The sequence below is a fragment of the Amblyomma mixtum genome, chromosome 2, assembly GCF_055824585.1.
Source record: "Amblyomma mixtum isolate Tamu chromosome 2, ASM5582458v1, whole genome shotgun sequence".
Classification (NCBI taxonomy): domain Eukaryota; kingdom Metazoa; phylum Arthropoda; class Arachnida; order Ixodida; family Ixodidae; genus Amblyomma; species Amblyomma mixtum.
This window is the reverse complement of record NC_143013.1, coordinates 49,532,422-49,549,912: the sequence shown is the minus strand read 5'-3', so window position 1 is coordinate 49,549,912 and position 17,491 is coordinate 49,532,422. Positions and strand designations below refer to the sequence as shown.

Sequence of the window (17,491 nt, the reverse complement as noted above, 5' to 3'; positions counted from 1 at the left end):
CACGCTGGTCAGCGGCTTATTTTATCAGTGATCACTGATATGAAAAATAATTGTTACATCAGCTTATCTGATATAGTAGTAGTGGTACAAGACCTTTATTTGGCCATAATTTACAGGCCGAGCATGTCGACCGCCTGGGCGACCAGAAGTCGCTGTTCTTCCTCCCCTTCAGCGCCAAGCCAGTCGAGCCAGGTGGTGATGGATAAAGAAGGTGGGGGGTAGTAACCCGACTGCTGGGCAGCCGGGCAGTAGAAGAGGCAATGGGCCAGGTCCGCATAGATACAGGGGAAGTTGGGACAGGAAGGGTCTGATCGATAGCGATAGAGAAAGAGGCGAGACAGGGTGATAACTGCATTCATTTGGATGTGCCGAAGAAGGCGAGACTCCGGCACAGTGAGCGATGGATGAGGGGGAGGGTAAAGGCGTGTAATTGGTACTATGATGGGCCCGGTCCGTATAAGTTCGCCCTCTGCTGATTGAACTGGAAAAAAGGAGACTACCGACCGGAGCACCAGCACCAAGGACTCATGTTACAGTACCTGTGACAAATGACGGACCTGGCCATGGATACTGTACTTGATTGCATGCTTATAATTGCCTGCAGTTCACTCGTGGCACATATGAGTTATGGGAAGTACATGAAAAACTCGTTCAGATTTCTCGAAAGGTGTTTTCTCACGGCTTACTTCGCAATTATCAAATTAAATATAGTGACATTTGACCATCACGTTTTTGGGGCCCAATGAATAGGTGCGCGACCGAGCATTTAACTCGCAAACACATCACTCAAGGAGAGCGACAGGGTCATTAGCTTATACATGAAAGTGATTAAAACTGAACCTTGAAAACGGCGTTATAACAACTTATTTCGAAATAAAAAAGCAAGATATTTCGATTTATCGCCATTGCTCTTTTAATGCACAGTGCATACACATGCAAAGTACATTCTGAGTTCCAAACACGTCACTCAAATAATGCGACAAGTTAATCTGTTTTTACACGAAACAGCTAAGCTAGTGATGAATTCATGAGCTTAAAGCTTCGAGCTTTTGAAATTAGTTTCCCATTCTAGAGTATAAAATGTCTGTACTCAAGTCCCTCCTCTGAAACAATCGCCAGCATGAACACCTCTTCAGGACTCGTTCTGGCCTTCCTGGCTATCTTCCTCCTGGTAGCGACCACCAAAGCAGCGAGAGGACCAAATGTATTGGAGCGTGATGTCCCGGACGCCTTTGAAGTAAGAAAGAAGGAATAGCGAAAAATATCCCTGCTTTTGGCACTAAACTTTTTTCGGGCCAGCGCGCTTAATGTTCGTTCTTTGCATATTTAAATGCTGAGAGTAGTGCACTACGTGTTAGGTAGAATCTTTTCAGAAATGCCTTTTATGTGGTTATTTTCGCTCGAAGCCTGGCAATCGTAGATTTCTTTAGTCTACTGACGACTAAATCTCAGGAGCGGTATACAGCGCAGAAGCGTTTCCGGCGTGAAGAGCACATTCTGATTCGCAATTATAATCGGTTCTCACTACGGAGTAAGGCCACAACTGAAACGTTTTTCTGCTCTGCTGGAGCTGTCAAAAAAGCGAGATTAAGCACGAGCGTGTTCCCTGGTGCCAGGCAGAAAAGTGGGCGCATTCATGTGCATTTGAGCTCGCGATAAAGCATTCTTGGGCACCTATAATGTTTTTAATGGTACAAGCAAAGCAAATTGGTAACATTTTATAGCATAGCGTGTTCTGAAATTTCTCTGCGCTTGAAAACGTTCAAAATTTTGACCATTTGGAGATTTTTTAGTCCATAGAGAAAAGTTCGAAACTACGCCAAGTATAATTCAGTCCGTTCATGGAACCAAAAATATTATATCTTGAACTTTTAAAAAACGGTCGGCAACTGAAATTCAACTCGCGATCTCAAGATGACGTAAAACTGCCAGGATTTGTAATACTTTTTCACACACCCTTGCTAAAGGAGCTGCAGAGCTTTTCGGCAAGCCTGAGAGGTGCGTATCGATTGTTGTATGTGGTGAGCCGTGAGTGCTTTTCCGTGCTTGAGCCACCGCTAGTGATTAGCTCAGACAGAGTGATATTTCCCGGCATTTTGAATAGGGCACTGCAGCGCTTCTTAGGAACCTAGCCGGGGAGACACTGGCCTTTGGGGCCACGTACGAACGAAAAGCCATGCGGCGTGGAACACGCCATGTAATTATGCAATTCGGTGTTTGATACGAACCTTGGATGACCGGCTCTCTTTAGCGATAATTTAAAGGGAAATGTAGCCCTCAGAACGATGTTTCGGCCGTTGTTACTTTTCAGTGGCAAAGTACCTGTTATCGGCTCAGGATGTTTTTTATTGACGACGCTGCCTGCAAGTGTTTGCCTGTTATTGAACTATCACTGTTGAAATGTGTCCACTCATCGCTTTTACTTTCCATCGTTTCGTGCTCACTTTGTGAAGATGTTTATGGGCATGCACACTTTTGTTCTACGGAGTAAAGGCGTGTCAGCACAGGTCTGTGTCAAATTTGAGCATCGTCCGTGTCTGCTCTTTGTTTCGACCAGTCCGTTTGTGAACATAACTTTTAGTACTGCCCTTCATATACTAGCACTTAAATAGGGATTTGGCTGGTAACAATAAGTCCAAAGTAACCTAAACGCCGTCTCACGTAGATGAAATTTCGCAATTTAGAAAGGTGGCGAACGAGAGTACAGCGCTTTTCGCCTCAGTTCCACGCTCCTGTTTTCCGCACATTTCATATCCTTGCGAGAAACTTTTAAACAGTTTACAAGGTATTAGTTGACGTCTACAATAAGGGTGACAACATGAGGAAAGTGTAGTGAGCCTCAGATAAGACATAGGAGGAGTGAGAAAAATCGCGCTCATATGGGTGAACGATAAAATGAACAGCCACTTATAACCGGTTGTTATCTGTTTGCGTCAATAAACGTATGCCTATTCGAAACGGCACAGCCAAATTATAGGAAGGGGTGGACCAGGATTCAGTGTGTATGGAAGTTGAAATTTAGTGGAGCTATAAAGAAAATGCGCCACAGGTGTATCAGCATTGAGGGTAGGTGGTTTCAAATTACACCGATAGAATTAGACCGCGATATATCTTGCGCAGACCGAAGGCCGAGATATCTGTGTTCCAGAACAATATTAGGGGAATTATCTCTTAACCACTATTGAACAAGAAATTAGACATGCGCCTGCAGAGTCAATTGAAAGCTTAGGATACTCAATGTTCATTACCCATTTGCCCACTCTGTGTGGAGGTTTGAGAAAGATCTATTATGGTGATGATGATTGAAAGGTGATTTAAACCTATACTAAAACCCACAGTTTACAACGTACAGCCATTTGTTAATACACGAAGGCTTAAACAATTGTTGTATAACATGGACCCAAATAAACCCAGAAGAAAACCTTGTGATATCTGAAGTTATAACAGTGACCGATCTAGTGGGATTTAAACACACAGATTGTCGGTGTTAGGAAAGAAAACTAGCTATCCAGTTAAGGAAGTTAGCATTTTTCAGTTGAGTGAGGCTCATGCAATAGTTTGCAATGAGGGGCAGACCAAATTGCTTTATGTTTATAAATATGCAGTCAACTACTTTGCCGATGTGTCATGAGACCATTCAGTTAAATGGTGTCAGCGTGGTGAATACATTCAAAAGGCATGCTGGAAGCTGCTCAGCGTATTGTAAGACTCGAGGAAAACTGTGATATACTTTAAGATCACATGTTCTTACAACTTACATGAATAGGCATTGGGGAGAATAGATATAAAGTTCGCAGTGTCTGCATTTGAGAGGATTTGTTTTGGGAGTGGTTATTTCGTAGCTACATGACGTAGTAGTTGAGTCGGTGGAGAGAGATTTCAGATAAATAGCTGTGAGCTGGTCGAAACAACGTAACGTATTGAAATGGGCAGCGCTTTCACGTAGTTAAACCGAGCAGACATGCGAAAACTTGTGTTTGGCTAGGCTGGCTAATGGTTTGGTTGAATGAGTCGTTGGCATATTTGGCGATGATGTCAGGCTCAGGTTAAGCTCCGATCAAGGTTAAGCTGATCTGATGTCTTCGAGCTGCAGATGTAAGTTGATGAAGACGGCGACCTGCAGTGCACATCGCGAGAGTAGTCAAGATGGATAGGTTTTGAACAAAACTAATTTATTCACGTATACGACTCACTTATTCATTTATTCGATACCTAGTCGTGGATATTGATATCATTGCCTATTAACTTAACAAGCCAATGTTGCTGCTACGAAACGGCACAATCAAGATCGAGGCGAGATTCATGGTCGGTGTTGGTGAGCGTATGAGTGCTTTCGCAATAAAAGCTAATAGCTGGGGATCTTATCGGGCGCACAGAGCCTGGCATTGTTCACAGGTAAGATCAAAAGAAGAACATCTTGATTACAAACACGAGCAAGAAGTAAAGAAAGTATTTCTGAGATTTGTTATAGTAAACCCGTACTGAAAGTATTGAAAATGTGCACCGTATGCAGATGCTATAGACAGGCCACACATGGGATATAGTTAGGTGGGCAGATGAGAGTAAGTTTACGGGGATACGGGGGCCGCAGCTGCCGCAGGACAGAATTAATTGGAGAGATATGGAAAAGGCCTTTGCCCTTAGTGGGCATTGTCATGCTTAGGGTGATGATGGTGAGCCGAGACAGCACCTAAATTTCTCATGCAACGACAACTGCAGAAATTTCAATCGAGATAAAGTGAAGTGTGGGACGATGCATACTGCGTAGACATACAGAAGGTTCACCGGTGTTTTCCTACAGAACCTCAATGAATATAGGCGCAGGAAAAGTGTAGGCATGGGTGTCAGAAGCTTCGTAGAGTGTTGAGTTGCAAACATTGCCAGGCTTTGATGCCCGCGACTCATAGCGCCCTAGAAGAGCTGGTGAACACTAAACTTACTCATACGCAGTGAACCGAGTTCAGCTCGGGATCGCAGTGACAGCCGAAGAGGCGTTCCTGCACTGTGAGCAAAAAAATAGGATGGAAAATAGCTTGTCGTAAAACGCACAGCTACAAGAAAGTTTCGTTTACTTCCCATGCACGTAGTCATTTATTTACTCCTCTATTGAAATGTTTATTACGCAGAGAAGAAATGAAACACACAATGGCGTCTTGTTTCCTATTCTAATTCAGGCCGATCATCAGAGCAGTGCCAGCGGGGAAAGCATACAGGGAGTTGCACGGGCAGTCCTAGACATAGCTTGCGCAACTACGTTCGTTTATGTACCCTGCGTGGCGTGTTCTTTTCGCAGTCTGTAAGCCAGGCAGCCGCTTAGGCTCAGGCTACAGAAACCATGTACTTGTCATCTGGTAGTGTTTTTATGTTTCATGGGAGTTTAACGCCCCAAAGCGACTCAGGCTATGAGGGACGCCTGCTAGTGTTTTGTCAGCTTCTTCGGTTGCCTGTTAGCGTACATAAAGCGTATAACTTGCCAATCAATAGTTCGTAGCTGAAAAGGGGTTTCATAGTGACTTTTAGTGCCATGCACTCTTTTGTAGGCTACAAATAACAAGAGAGGAATAAGTTGAAATTGGGAACACTACCAGAGACAGCCTGCCATGACAGTTCATTGCAAACTTTATGCTTATAAAGCTTCGTTCCTGTAAGAGTGAGAAAAAAATGCATGCCGCCTCAAAAGCTGTATGCAATCCACAGGAGTTAAATTTTTTTCCATGTAGCTGCATTACAGGACAGTCCACTGCAAAGCACCGCATGAACCAGACCGAAAAAAAACTGGCAGAATGAGGCCAAACCGCAGGCTCAAGTGGGGCGGCAGCACGAATATAGCAACATAAGGTATTGTGGTAGAGCGATGGTGGCTTCAGAGAGCTGTTTAATGTAGCTTACTGCAGCTTAAAATGCAGCAGAGTCCGATATCTTGTAACCGCCGGAGGCAACCATGGTGCAATATATGTGACCACGGAGCCAGCGATGATGGTAACGGAGAGGGTGTCACCAACCGTCATTATCACATGACTCAGCAGAAGCAGGCTAGATGCTACGAGGTGAAAGAGACAGCTCAAACTGTTTCTTTTTCTCCACTGGGGTCTCGGAGAGCGTTCAGGTGAAGAAGCTCCATTTCGAAATGGGACTTAAAAACAGAGTAATCCTCCTTTACTCCCTAATATTCAATGAAGCAACTAAAATAGGTTCTTTACCCCATCCTTGCCTCATAGTGACGGTGCGCATGTTCCTACACAGGAAGTTTAACGGCTGACTCGAATCAGTTAAACTTCCATTTGGGCTGATTCTTGCTTAGAGCGTAGAAGCTGCGGCAGTTCACACTCATTACCTGCACACTCAACAGCACCTGTGGTTCTTTATGTATCTTTTTATTTCACATCGCTATGAATGCATGTATCGTTATGCTTGGCTAGAAGCGTTGTTATAGACTGCGTCTGGGAGTTTGCGCACTACATCACATTACACACAGTACACCCGGCCAAATCTTTAACTGGCGTGATTTTTGCATCCTTAATTGCACCTAGTAAAAGGTTCCTCTCGGCTAGACCGCTGGATATTCATGCTGTAATTAGACACGTGTGGTGGCATTTTGTGGTCCATTTTTTTAATATTAAGCTTGAGCTGAGTACTTGCTGTTTGGAGTAAACTGTTATAAATGCACATTGTGAGCAGCTACGAAAAGCCAAAACAAGCGGCACACGCAGCAATCGTTCTCGTTCATCTCGCTTCTTCCTCTGGGTAAACTACCTCTCTTCCCATGACCCACCGCGGTGGCTCAGTGGTTATGGCTCTCGGCTGCTGACCCGGAAGACGCGGGTTCGATCCCGGCCGCGGCGGTCAAATTTCGATGGAGGCGAAATTCTAGAGGCCCGTGTACTGTGCGATGTCAGTGTACATTAAAGAACCCCAGGTGGTCGAAATTTCCGGAGCCCTTCACTACGGCGTCCCTCATAGCCTGAGTCGCTTTGGGACGTTAAACCCTAATAAACCAAACCAAACCAAACCTCTCTTCCCATGCTAGACAAGTCATTTACCCAGAGTAAGCGCGATGGCGCCACTAGAACCTTTGCCATGTATCCCCCTTGTTTGCCTCTTCGTAGCCGCAGACGATGAAGATTACTAATAATTTTGATTTAATCAGGCCATTACTCCATTCAAGAATAATATAAAAAAGTATGCCAGCGGTACACCGAAGTACAGCGAGTATGCCAGCGGTACAGTGAAGAGAAGCCTTTTACAAGGTGCAATAAGCAATGCAAAGATCAGGCCAGTTAAAGATTTGGCCGGGTGTACATATCAGGAATGCAATGTTTGGGGAGCTGGTTAGAACTAAATACGCTTATATGGGCTTATTACCTTTGCCCGTTTTTAGTGCGGGAGTGCTGCTAGGCGCATTTTGCGATATCGGCATACTGCGGCAGATGAGCTCATTTGCTCTGTACACCTGGCTTAAGGCCTTCAAGATAAACGCCTTCAGGATAAAGACCTTTAGGCCCAAAGCGTTTATAGTAAGGGCTTTTATGTTAAATGCTTCATATAATGACCTTAAACTCAGTCATGATAAAGCGTACACAATTTTTTTTGCTTTATATTACTTTGTTTAGTTGCCATCAATGCTTATTTACTAAAAAATATTCAGAGGACAAGCAGAGAAGAAAAATTCAGAAATGTCTGCGACCTTTTGTCCGACCGGTCTTTGCATTCTCAACTATATTTGCACTCAGTTCAGGCAAGGTGCGCTGACAAGGTAAAACTATATGAACACGAGGACACGTTAGGCGCAAAACAGCAGTGGCCATGAGAGAGAATCTCGGAGAAAGATTATTTTATTCCTGAAAAAAAAAACAGCAGGAGCTTTAATTTTCTAGCAGGATGAAAGATTAAAACATTGGCGGTAAGACATCTTGAAAATAACACACCTGGTACTACAGAGATCTCAGCGTTATTTTGTAAGGCTAGCTTGTAATTATTCCAAAGCAAGTTAAATTTTAGAGGTACGCCATTGAGAGAAAAAATCATTAGAAGGAATTCAGGTCTTGTCTTGAATTTAAAAAAAAGTACATTTAAACACATCACTATATTTTGACGCATTAAGCACTATTCAGCCAAAGAAAAGAAAGTCATTAGGAAATGGTCGCCTCATAAGTTTTATGCACGTTGATATATGGCGCGTAGGCTTCAGCACACAGAAAGCACGGGAGATGTATTTAGTCTGCGACATAGCGTGGCGGTGGTTACAGGCCTGAGGTTTTTGTGCAGTGACCCTCTATTGTGCTATGACCCTCTTTGTGCAGTGACCGCATAGCACCGCGCACTGTAAAGTCCCCGAAGACCACCTATCCTCGCCCGAGACCAAGGGAACATTCTTAAATAAGTCGCGTTTACATGAATGCTACAGAAGTGAAGTCGACTCGATACCTGCTTTTGATGGAAAGTGCCAAAGCATCGATGAAGCGAGTATAGAACTGGTCGTGCCTTTCATTCTCAAAATTCATTCTTCCTCTCGAAAAATCGAGAAAAGTAGAATTACATCGCTGCCATATAAACGCTCCTGTGTAGGGCACTCATTCTTATTTTCATGACATTGCTTCACCGTTGTTAAAGATTTACGCGACACCGGCCAAGGGACACCGCGAAAAGTCATTGGAAAATATTGGTCCTATAAAAAAAAAAAGGAGTTCTTGTTTTACACAATCAGATAAGGAAACACTGATTCCTCTGTTTCTGGTTGAGTTGATAAAATTGAACTCTCTTGCAGATCTTTGCGAACTTTCCCTACGGTGTCGCCATCACGGACATAGACAACGACAACATCCTGGATTGCTTGACCGCTAAACGTAAAGATTTTGATCCTGAGGCGAAGACAGTCACCTACGTATGGTCGTTGAACGGCGGAGAAGGAAATACAAGGTAAATCATGGTATCCTGTTAAATTAAACGTTACAGGGAAACGAAATCGCAGCCAACATTAGCGCCGAAGTGCATGAAGTATTAATTCTTTCACAATTTCTTGAAGAAGAAAACAATCTACACCGAGTTTCCTAGATCATTAGCAATATGTGGCACAGTTTTCTGATTGCAAGTCTTCATAATCCGTACCTAACTGTGTTGATCGGCCTTCTCAGTCGCCATATGCTGCAAAGCAGAGTCGTGCGCCCCCGCATTTAGAAATAAGGAAAGTACTTCACGATGGTCAAGTCCCTTAATTTCCTCTAAAAATTCGTCACGAAGGTCACACGTTAGCTTTAGGAGCGCCTGTTACGAAGCCTACTGAGGCTCCCTTTAGACCACGAATACTATGGCGGAATTTTAAATGGCAGAAGCTCCTTAATTCGAATGGCCGGACTTAAAGGGACACTGAGGATAAATTGAAGTTGACTTGCATCGACAGAATACCAGCTCCTGATTACAAAAACGCCATTCATACTGACAACAAAGCTCCTGTAACATAGAAAAGAGCAAGAACCAAAATACAGGTATCGCCGCCACAGGCCAAACTCGCAAGTACAAGCTTCATGGCGTCATAGAACAAAACAGTGTTGCTAGAACCAATAGTTCTGGCAACACTAGGACAGGAGAAGCTACGAATCACTGAGGCGCAGCAAATGCATGCGCAAATCTCCTTGACGTCGCCAGATGGCGCCACGTACCCGATAGCTACGCGCGCTCCTGCAGCGCCGGGACCAATCAGCGCTTGCTCTCAGCGGTATGGGGGCTCCCGGTATTCCGCTAACGGTAACAAGGTACACGGTATGCTAAAGGCGTCTATTTGCGAGAACTTCGTTGACGACTTCGAGAACGGGATCCATTGTAACGCTGGCAAAACGCCGGTGCAAATGTAAACGAAGTGACGGCCGCAATAGCCGATAGATAACTTCAACGTGCGACCGGCGGTAGCTTTCTTTTCGGCTGCTGCTGGGCCGCACTGCTGGCCGCCAGAAATCACGGAGTCTGCGTTACGTCATGTGAATGTCATGTTTCACGTCACTTAGTTCTGTGTCGTCATAGCAAATCCCAAGTTTGAATAAGAGCGGCGGGAAAAACTATTTCAACTTCGAATCCAAATTTCTTAGAAATAAATGCATCTTTCGCTGCCGGCCAAGTGGCAACAAAGCCATGAAATGCCGAACTATCGGATTTTGCTATAAAAAATATTAATAGAGCTCTCCTCAGTGTCCCTTTAAGGCACCGTAAGCCTGAATTATATTTTGTTATTTTAAGCCTAAATAATTCGTGAAAATTTGCTATCACTCTTCTTTGAATGTGTTGTTTGTTTTGTTGGATGCGCTCCGAGATGCAAAACAGCCAGTAAAACTCCGCGTCACTGACTTCAACACGAAGCAGGAGTGCCTTGATATGATTAAGGAAACGTCAATTAGTGCATGAGACAAATTTCAGATATTGCTGCTGGAAGACAATTTCACTCTCTTCACAATGATGTTTGAACACGGGCGTTGTTTATATTTCCTGCCACACACTAATAAAACATAATTTGCTGTACTTACTACTGACTGCCCGAATCACAGACGAGTCACAAAAATCCTGCAAAATCACTCAAAGGAATTTGGTATTCCTCATATCAGAGGCTTGCAAGATGTCGAGAGAAATAAAGCAGTCAGTGAGCCATTCATGAATTGCGCTTGCTGAGAAGGCGACTTATTTCCTTCACAAGTTTCCGGGTATCCACATTTTTAGAGGAAGTTGTTGGTTTGGTTTCTTTTTTTTCTCAGTCCCGTGCTGCATCTGCATTGGGCAATGCACATTTGTTAAAATTTTCACCTTTTTAAGGAAGCCGAATTTCGGCGTTAGTGCTTCTTAGATACTATGTAGGTTCGCTTATGGAATTGTTACTTTTTCTTATCCTAGAACCACATTTATTTCGCTGCAGTATGCCAAAATTATCAGGGTGATTATATTCACTGTTTTTTCGGAAAAATTCAAGTGTCATCACTCCGCCATCAATCGGCATGAGCTACGGCGTTCGCGCGAGCCACTGTAAAAACCTGGTAGTTCTCAGAGGCTCTCAGGCTTTCAGCTGAGTGTTTGGAGCGAAATACATTTTGATGTCGATTGTGAGATCCCTCGTCCACTATCCTATTTGTACTATGTTCAGGTATCGCTCAAAAATAATATAAAGTATCACTCTAGTTTTGTTGCTTCTATTTAATTTGGCATCACAACTTCAGGTCAAAAAGTCTATATACGTTTCTTCAAGCTAAATAGCGCCCATTGCCTAATCATTTAAAACCTTCTACACCTCTTTGTGCTTATGAGCTTGTTCCACTGGACGGAGCTTTACCTGTTTTATCTTACCAGCAGCTTGGAAACATGACTTCCGCAACATCAGCTTGAAATAGTGCAAGTCGAAGAATATGTGTTCGCTAAACTTTGAGTGCTCATGCTAAGAAACCATGTGCGTTAAAAAGAAAAAAAAAAGGATGTTTACAACTCAACAACTTTGCGAGATATATTCATGAAATGAAGTGCACATTATGGCTCACGTGTCACTAAATCTATGCAAATCTTTCCTACAGTATTGTAATTGCCATTGATCACTTCATTTACATAGATCGAGAAAGCGGAACACGACATTTGTATTGAAACACGCTTTAAAGTCCGCGTTTCGCACTGGCCGTTCATAACAATGATTATGCTCAATCATATGTTTGCGATATGCCCACTCGCGGAAAACTCACTAAGCTACTCTAAGAATAAAGGGGCTGGGGAAGACCAGCTTAGCGGTTAAGGCTGAAGGAGTTTGAAGCATATGGGAAAGAGAAATTGTTTTTTGGCTTTTCATTATTTTTTAATTGAATAATTATTCTTCCTAGTGTGGTCAAGCAGTCAGAGCCATTGAACAGCTAGACAGAATGTCATGTAAGATAGCTCGTCTTTTTTGAAATCATTGCAGATATCATGTGGCTTTCCACCATACAGCGGGGGCCACACCAGATAGCACCAACTTCACAGTGGGCAAGGGTAAGCAATAGAAATTTGCTACGTCCAACTCCCTTTGCTGCAATAATGGGCGTGGCGGATACTCCCGTCGCAAGATGACTTTTTCTGCGCAGGAAACGTTTTAGGCATGAAGCGGCCTTGACGTGGAACTGCTGCGAATACCAGAGAAAATATGTAAACGCTATCATGCCCTACAATATTTTTGTGTCAATAGCTTTGCCGCGATACTTCATAAAATATCTTAATTCTTGAAAATAAACTGAAATCCGTCCTTCTTAGCGGGAACCGAAAAAAAACTGAATTATTTATGAGTTTCTCAAGGGCCGCTTTCTTTCTGACCCGTAATAAGAGAAATTACTGAGACTCTCAGGAATTGGGAACATAAATCTTACGGTCAGTCGTCCTTCCGCTGCATAGGCTATCGGAAATAAACTTGTGCTCAGCATTTCCGAGTTTATATGCTATTGCGTAACTCTTCGTACATTTGATGATACTTTGATGGATGTTTGAGGAGCACGCTGGAGAGAATGGTAGTTACATATAATTGACGTTGTAGCTGACAGCAGTATAAGTCATTTCTGTTCCTATCGAATACATTGTGTTAGCGCTCGTAGTTTACGTATGATCGCTTTGAGGCGTGGCTAATAGCAGATTGCGCTGATTGAGATGTACAGTCAAAATGTTTCTGGCTCGCTTATGACTACATGGTAATGACAAATGCAGACTCAGACACCGTGGAAGTGGCGACCTTTCGATACACCGACAACAAGGACTGTGCCATTGTTGAAGTTCCGCACTTCGGAGACGGTAAGAGATACTGATGCCGTTTTTTTTAACATTGCGTACCACAACACAGTGAATCCAGCAATGACCGGAAAAACGCCGTGTTAGATATTACACCCAGTAATCGAACAGAAGAGATGGCAAACTTACTTGCTGGTAGCGCTCCTTTTACTTTCTGCTTAGTTTTTGCTGAGCTTCCCGCGTATGTTATACAGGAGAAACTATTATTCACTATAGGTGCGCACCATTACAACCGGTCTTGGTAATTGATACCAGTGTATGACAGAATGATTAATGCATGACAAGCCTCTAAGACATACTCAAGTTTCATTAGCTGCCGTAATTAGTGAAAAGAAAAATTGAAGACAAACAGCTAGCGCCATTCGGAATGACTTCAAAGAAGTCAACGACCGAACATCAAGGCTTTATTTGTGCGACTAGTTGGGTGTGCAGTGTCCCACAGCCAACAACTTTACACGCCGCATCTCTATGACGCTGTAGGTTTGTGTTAGTGACATCGTTTTTAGGCTATGTCGCGCCATTTACCTATGTTATGAGTATTTTTAGGGATGTACGAATGGGGCTTTTGCCAAAAGGAATCGACTACGAAGAGTGTACATTTACTTCCGAATCAAATACGAATTGTGTAGCTAAAAACTGAATCAAATGCCAATCGAATAGCGATAGGACCGAATGAAATACGAATCCAATAATAGTCATAATATTCGCTACTGGTGCAAACATTCGTACAAAACAAGCAATCATGCGAAACAATTGAACAACACTTATGGCACTTCTGTATGGTGCTATAAGTTTAGAGGTTATGAAGTTGGATGTTTCACTGCTAAAAGACGCAACGCTAATTTTCACTAATGGGTCACAATGCGAAGTCACTATATTAACTCTAAGAGCAGCAAGTTATAGTCATAGAAAAATTATCATTTGTTTGGTTCGGCCAAAGAGATCTTTTCCAAACATTTCTTCCCAGAGAAGCAGAGCACCAGGCCGGAGGAATCCTTGTAACCATTCTAAAACCGTGAGGTAGTCAGGGAACATGAACCACCCCACAGGAAATGAGACTGATGGCACGTATACGCATGATCCATGGCCTCCGAGATCGGACATTAAGGCAGTGTTTTCTTGAATTTGCCTGAGTCCTGCCACGTCGTACAGTCTTAGAGGCCATGTATGTGCAAGCACTATGAACGCCACCACACAAATGGGCGCGTTGTGGCACAGAAGCCTTCATCTCCGTCATACTCTTCGCGGAAGGAAGGTGCTAGGTGTCGATGTGGAACACTAGCCTAAGAAAAATACGTGGGCCTTATTCGAACCTCGAGCCATTATTTGAAAACTATCCAAAAATTTGAGAATAAGTTCGATTCTTTTGGAATAATTTTGAAGATGCAATGCTTAGTTTGTTCGAGCAATCGGATAACATTATTGGATTCGTATTCGAAATTTTCTAGTGTTCACACGCGCCAAGTATTTTCTTTTCTTTGGCGTTTTTATAGATGCAGGAACCACGTAAGCGAGGTGTGACAGCAGAATAGGCTCACGTGCTACATATGTATGCTGGGTCTTCACAACTATTATTGTCTTCACCCAAGGAAGTGACAAATACACAATAGGATGTCAGGCGAGAAGACTCAACCCGTAAGATTTTATTCTGCGGATGCTTAGAAGTGGGCTGAACGGACAGGAATTGGGGCAAAAATTATTTCAGTATACCTCAGTAGCCTCTGTTTTGGTATTTGCAATGGACTTACGGGACCCTGTACTTTCGCGTGTACGTCGCAGATTGGCGACGAAGCGTCAGGGCAAAGCTGGAAGACCGAGCGACTGCATTGTAGAGAGCAGCAGTTCATGACCGATGAGGAATAAGATGGCAGTGTCTTCTTCGTCTGTCCGTTCATTCAATAATTCGTAAAGAAGCTACAACATTCTTCTCGACCAAAAGATGATTTTAGGTAGCCTTCATCAGATGCAATACATGAATGGGACGACCGACAACCGGCGTTCGCGGCATCTTAGGCCACCAAGATCGGACACTCCCGTCGCGTCTGCGTTCGAAATCCTCAATTCCCGTGAGGGTGCAGAATTGCATTGGCCGTTGTTGGACACCAAAGAGCACGTTTCCAGACTTCCGCAGGCCGATTTGCTTCGCTTGGTTAGTGAGAAAGTTCCTGAGCTCACTCAAGTAGTCTTTAGCCCAGCGTGACCAAAAAGCTTGCAGCTGTTCTTCACATTCCTGTCAAAGCATTCTCAGCTGATATGAAAAGAAATTAAAATTGAAGAAGAAACTACCGGCATAGTCAAGAACGCGTCTATGAATGGTCAGAAATGTTACGAATGTTCTGAAAAGAAGGGACTTGATGCGGCTCCGAACAGTGTTCATGTTAATCCTGATCTCTTCTTCTGGCGGGCGTTCCACGCACTTCGGTAGCATTTTAACCTACGGGAGATTGTGCATTTCTTCTCGTCCCGTAACGCTCTGAAGCAAGGATTTCTTGGCGTTGGCTGTCACTGCTACCCGCTAGCGTCGCAAACGATGCAGCAACGTCTCAACGTCATGATACAGGGTGGGACCAGCCCCCAGATTCTTGCTCAATGACGACCCACTCTTCTTATGCAAAAGAGTGGCGAACAATAAAATTAAATTAATCATAAAAAAGGTAGGCACAGAAAGAGGGAAAGGAAGGAAGGAAGTTTTACCAGCTCAGTCCAGCTTAGTCACTTAGTCGCAGTCGCTTAGTCTCTCCTAGCTTAGATGCAGAATGCCACTTAGTCGCAGATTCCCGTAATTCGGACACAGTCTTTTAAGCTCATGTTCGCTATCACTCCACTCTCCCTGCACTCGGGATTCCTTTCTGCTCGGCTACTGTATATCATTATCAGAGGTTTGCAGATCAACCGGTTAATCTCTTTTAGCAACCGTTCAACCTGGGCAACAAGTTCAACTTCACGCTTTCAGTACCCCCACCCGCCTCACCTCACAACCACATCCCTTACCGGAACTTCCTCCTCGGAGTAAAGGCCGGTTGAAACTCCACCAATTACAAACGCTTTGCCAGGACTAAGACAAGTTCGTTTATCGAAACGTTAGCTAAAGGCCCTGAGGCTCCCTTGTTCACTATGTTATTATTGCCAAGGAACCACTATTCCTGCCCTCCCTTTACCGTGGAAAGAAATTAGGTCGTTATTTCACACAAAGCTGGAGCCAGCATTTGAAACCTTGGAAGAAGCACGAGTATCGTGGAGGCTTATGTGAAGTAAGGACTGGTCTGCGCTAAGTGCAAGTGGTGTATCTTATTACTGCTGAAAACTAAAGCAAAAGCTTTAGTGATGAAAACAGGCAATTTATCAGAAAAATATTGCATTTCTTTCTTTATTTTCGCACTTTGCGCCTGCATTTCACATCTTATTGGTTTCTCTCTCACAGAATGTGTCCTCTTCGTGTCGCAAGAGAAGGAGAACGACGTGCCTGAAAACTGCCTTGAGCAGTTCGCCGACATCTGCGGTGAGGCGGTGGCTGTACGCGACAGACACCTCTGTGTGGACGACGACACCGACGAAGAAGACTACTAGTAGTTGAGTCTGCCGCTGCTGCATAGAGGCGCAGCTAGTTTGCAAATCATCCTTTTCGTTTGCCTGCAGCAAAGAATCTCTCGGCCACTACTGTGCACTGAAAATAAAATAAAATTACACGTGTGCCTACGAAAGCTAGCTGCTAATTCAGTTGGTCCAACTGCCAAGCGCGTTTGCTCAGAATGTGTAATGCTAGTTGCAGTGGCAATGTGAACGAATTCAGACCATTCACATTGGCAGCGGCAATAAGCGCCTAGGGTTGTTATCGTCAAGCGAACTTTCTGATGACAGCTTCACAAACACCTTCGTGATTACAAGGAATATAAAAAGGATGTTCACCGGTCGTGGTAAAAATCAAGAAAACATAGTGCCCTTCAACGAAGCTAAACAGTGAAGTGGGAAAGTTGTATATCAGGGTTAATCGTGCTGTAACACTGATTCCTCCTTTCAAGAGCTTTGGTTTGTATGGCATGCTGTGCAGTGGGAATTTTTTGTAAGTGTAGTCCGTCGGTGACACTATATTTCGTAGGTTGCAGGCCAGAACAATATATGCCGGCAGTTTACTCACTTTGTACTTCTTGGTCATAAGGCACATGAGTACTCAGCCAACATCGCCAGTCGCCATCATCCCTGCAGTTCGCTCGTCGGCTGGTCATCTTTTGTATGACCTAGCCGCTGACACCTCTTTCAAGCTCTCTAAATGTTTTGTTTTTTAGACACAAAATGTTTTACTTCCAATCATTGGGGAACTGAGACCGGTTTCTTATGAAACCAGGAAGAATCTATGCCCGAAAAATGAAGCGAAACCAACTGCACACACCCTGAACTTTTCGGCCGAAATGACAGGGAGCAGAAAAAAAAAGAACTTATGATACACTAACACCGAACGGGAATCCAACAAGCGCCGACCGAAACAAATTACGCCATACAAGGGTTGTCGTTTTTTTCCCTGCCTTCATTGAGCACATGGCCATAATCGCAATCTCTCGAGCTACACGTTCTAGACTGTCGGGTTCCAAAACTTTCATTCCTTAGTTCTGCGAAATGCGCGGCAGCAGTAGCTCTGGTGCCACGACTATGCATAGCTGCGCCGATAGAGTCAGGAAAGAAAAAGACTCGACTGTGTCTCCAACACGAACTTCAAGTAGCCCAATGA

General features: G+C 43.8%; 1 protein-coding gene across 1 annotated transcript; it reads left to right on the top strand.

The window, feature by feature from the left end:
- Nucleotides 1-1,082: 1,082 nt before the first annotated feature.
- On the top strand, nt 1,083-16,469 carry LOC149359289 (uncharacterized). The gene is made up of 5 exons (XM_089571562.1): nt 1,083-1,237; nt 8,765-8,916; nt 11,918-11,985; nt 12,688-12,771; nt 16,190-16,469. The coding sequence occupies exons 1-5, from the start codon at nt 1,121-1,123 to the stop codon at nt 16,333-16,335; spliced, it is 567 nt and encodes a 188-aa protein (XP_089427688.1). The 5' UTR covers nt 1,083-1,120; the 3' UTR covers nt 16,336-16,469.
- Nucleotides 16,470-17,491: the final 1,022 nt, after the last annotated feature.

Excerpts from the sequence above, each read along its gene's own strand:
- LOC149359289 (XM_089571562.1), top strand. The coding sequence starts at position 1,121 with ATGAACACCTCTTCAGGACTCGTTCTGGCCTTCCTGGCTATCTTCCTC. Across the intron at positions 8,917-11,917 it reads GGCGGAGAAGGAAATACAAG|ATATCATGTGGCTTTCCACC; the intron begins GTAAATCATGGT and ends AAATCATTGCAG. Across the intron at positions 11,986-12,687 it reads CAACTTCACAGTGGGCAAGG|ACTCAGACACCGTGGAAGTG; the intron begins GTAAGCAATAGA and ends TGACAAATGCAG.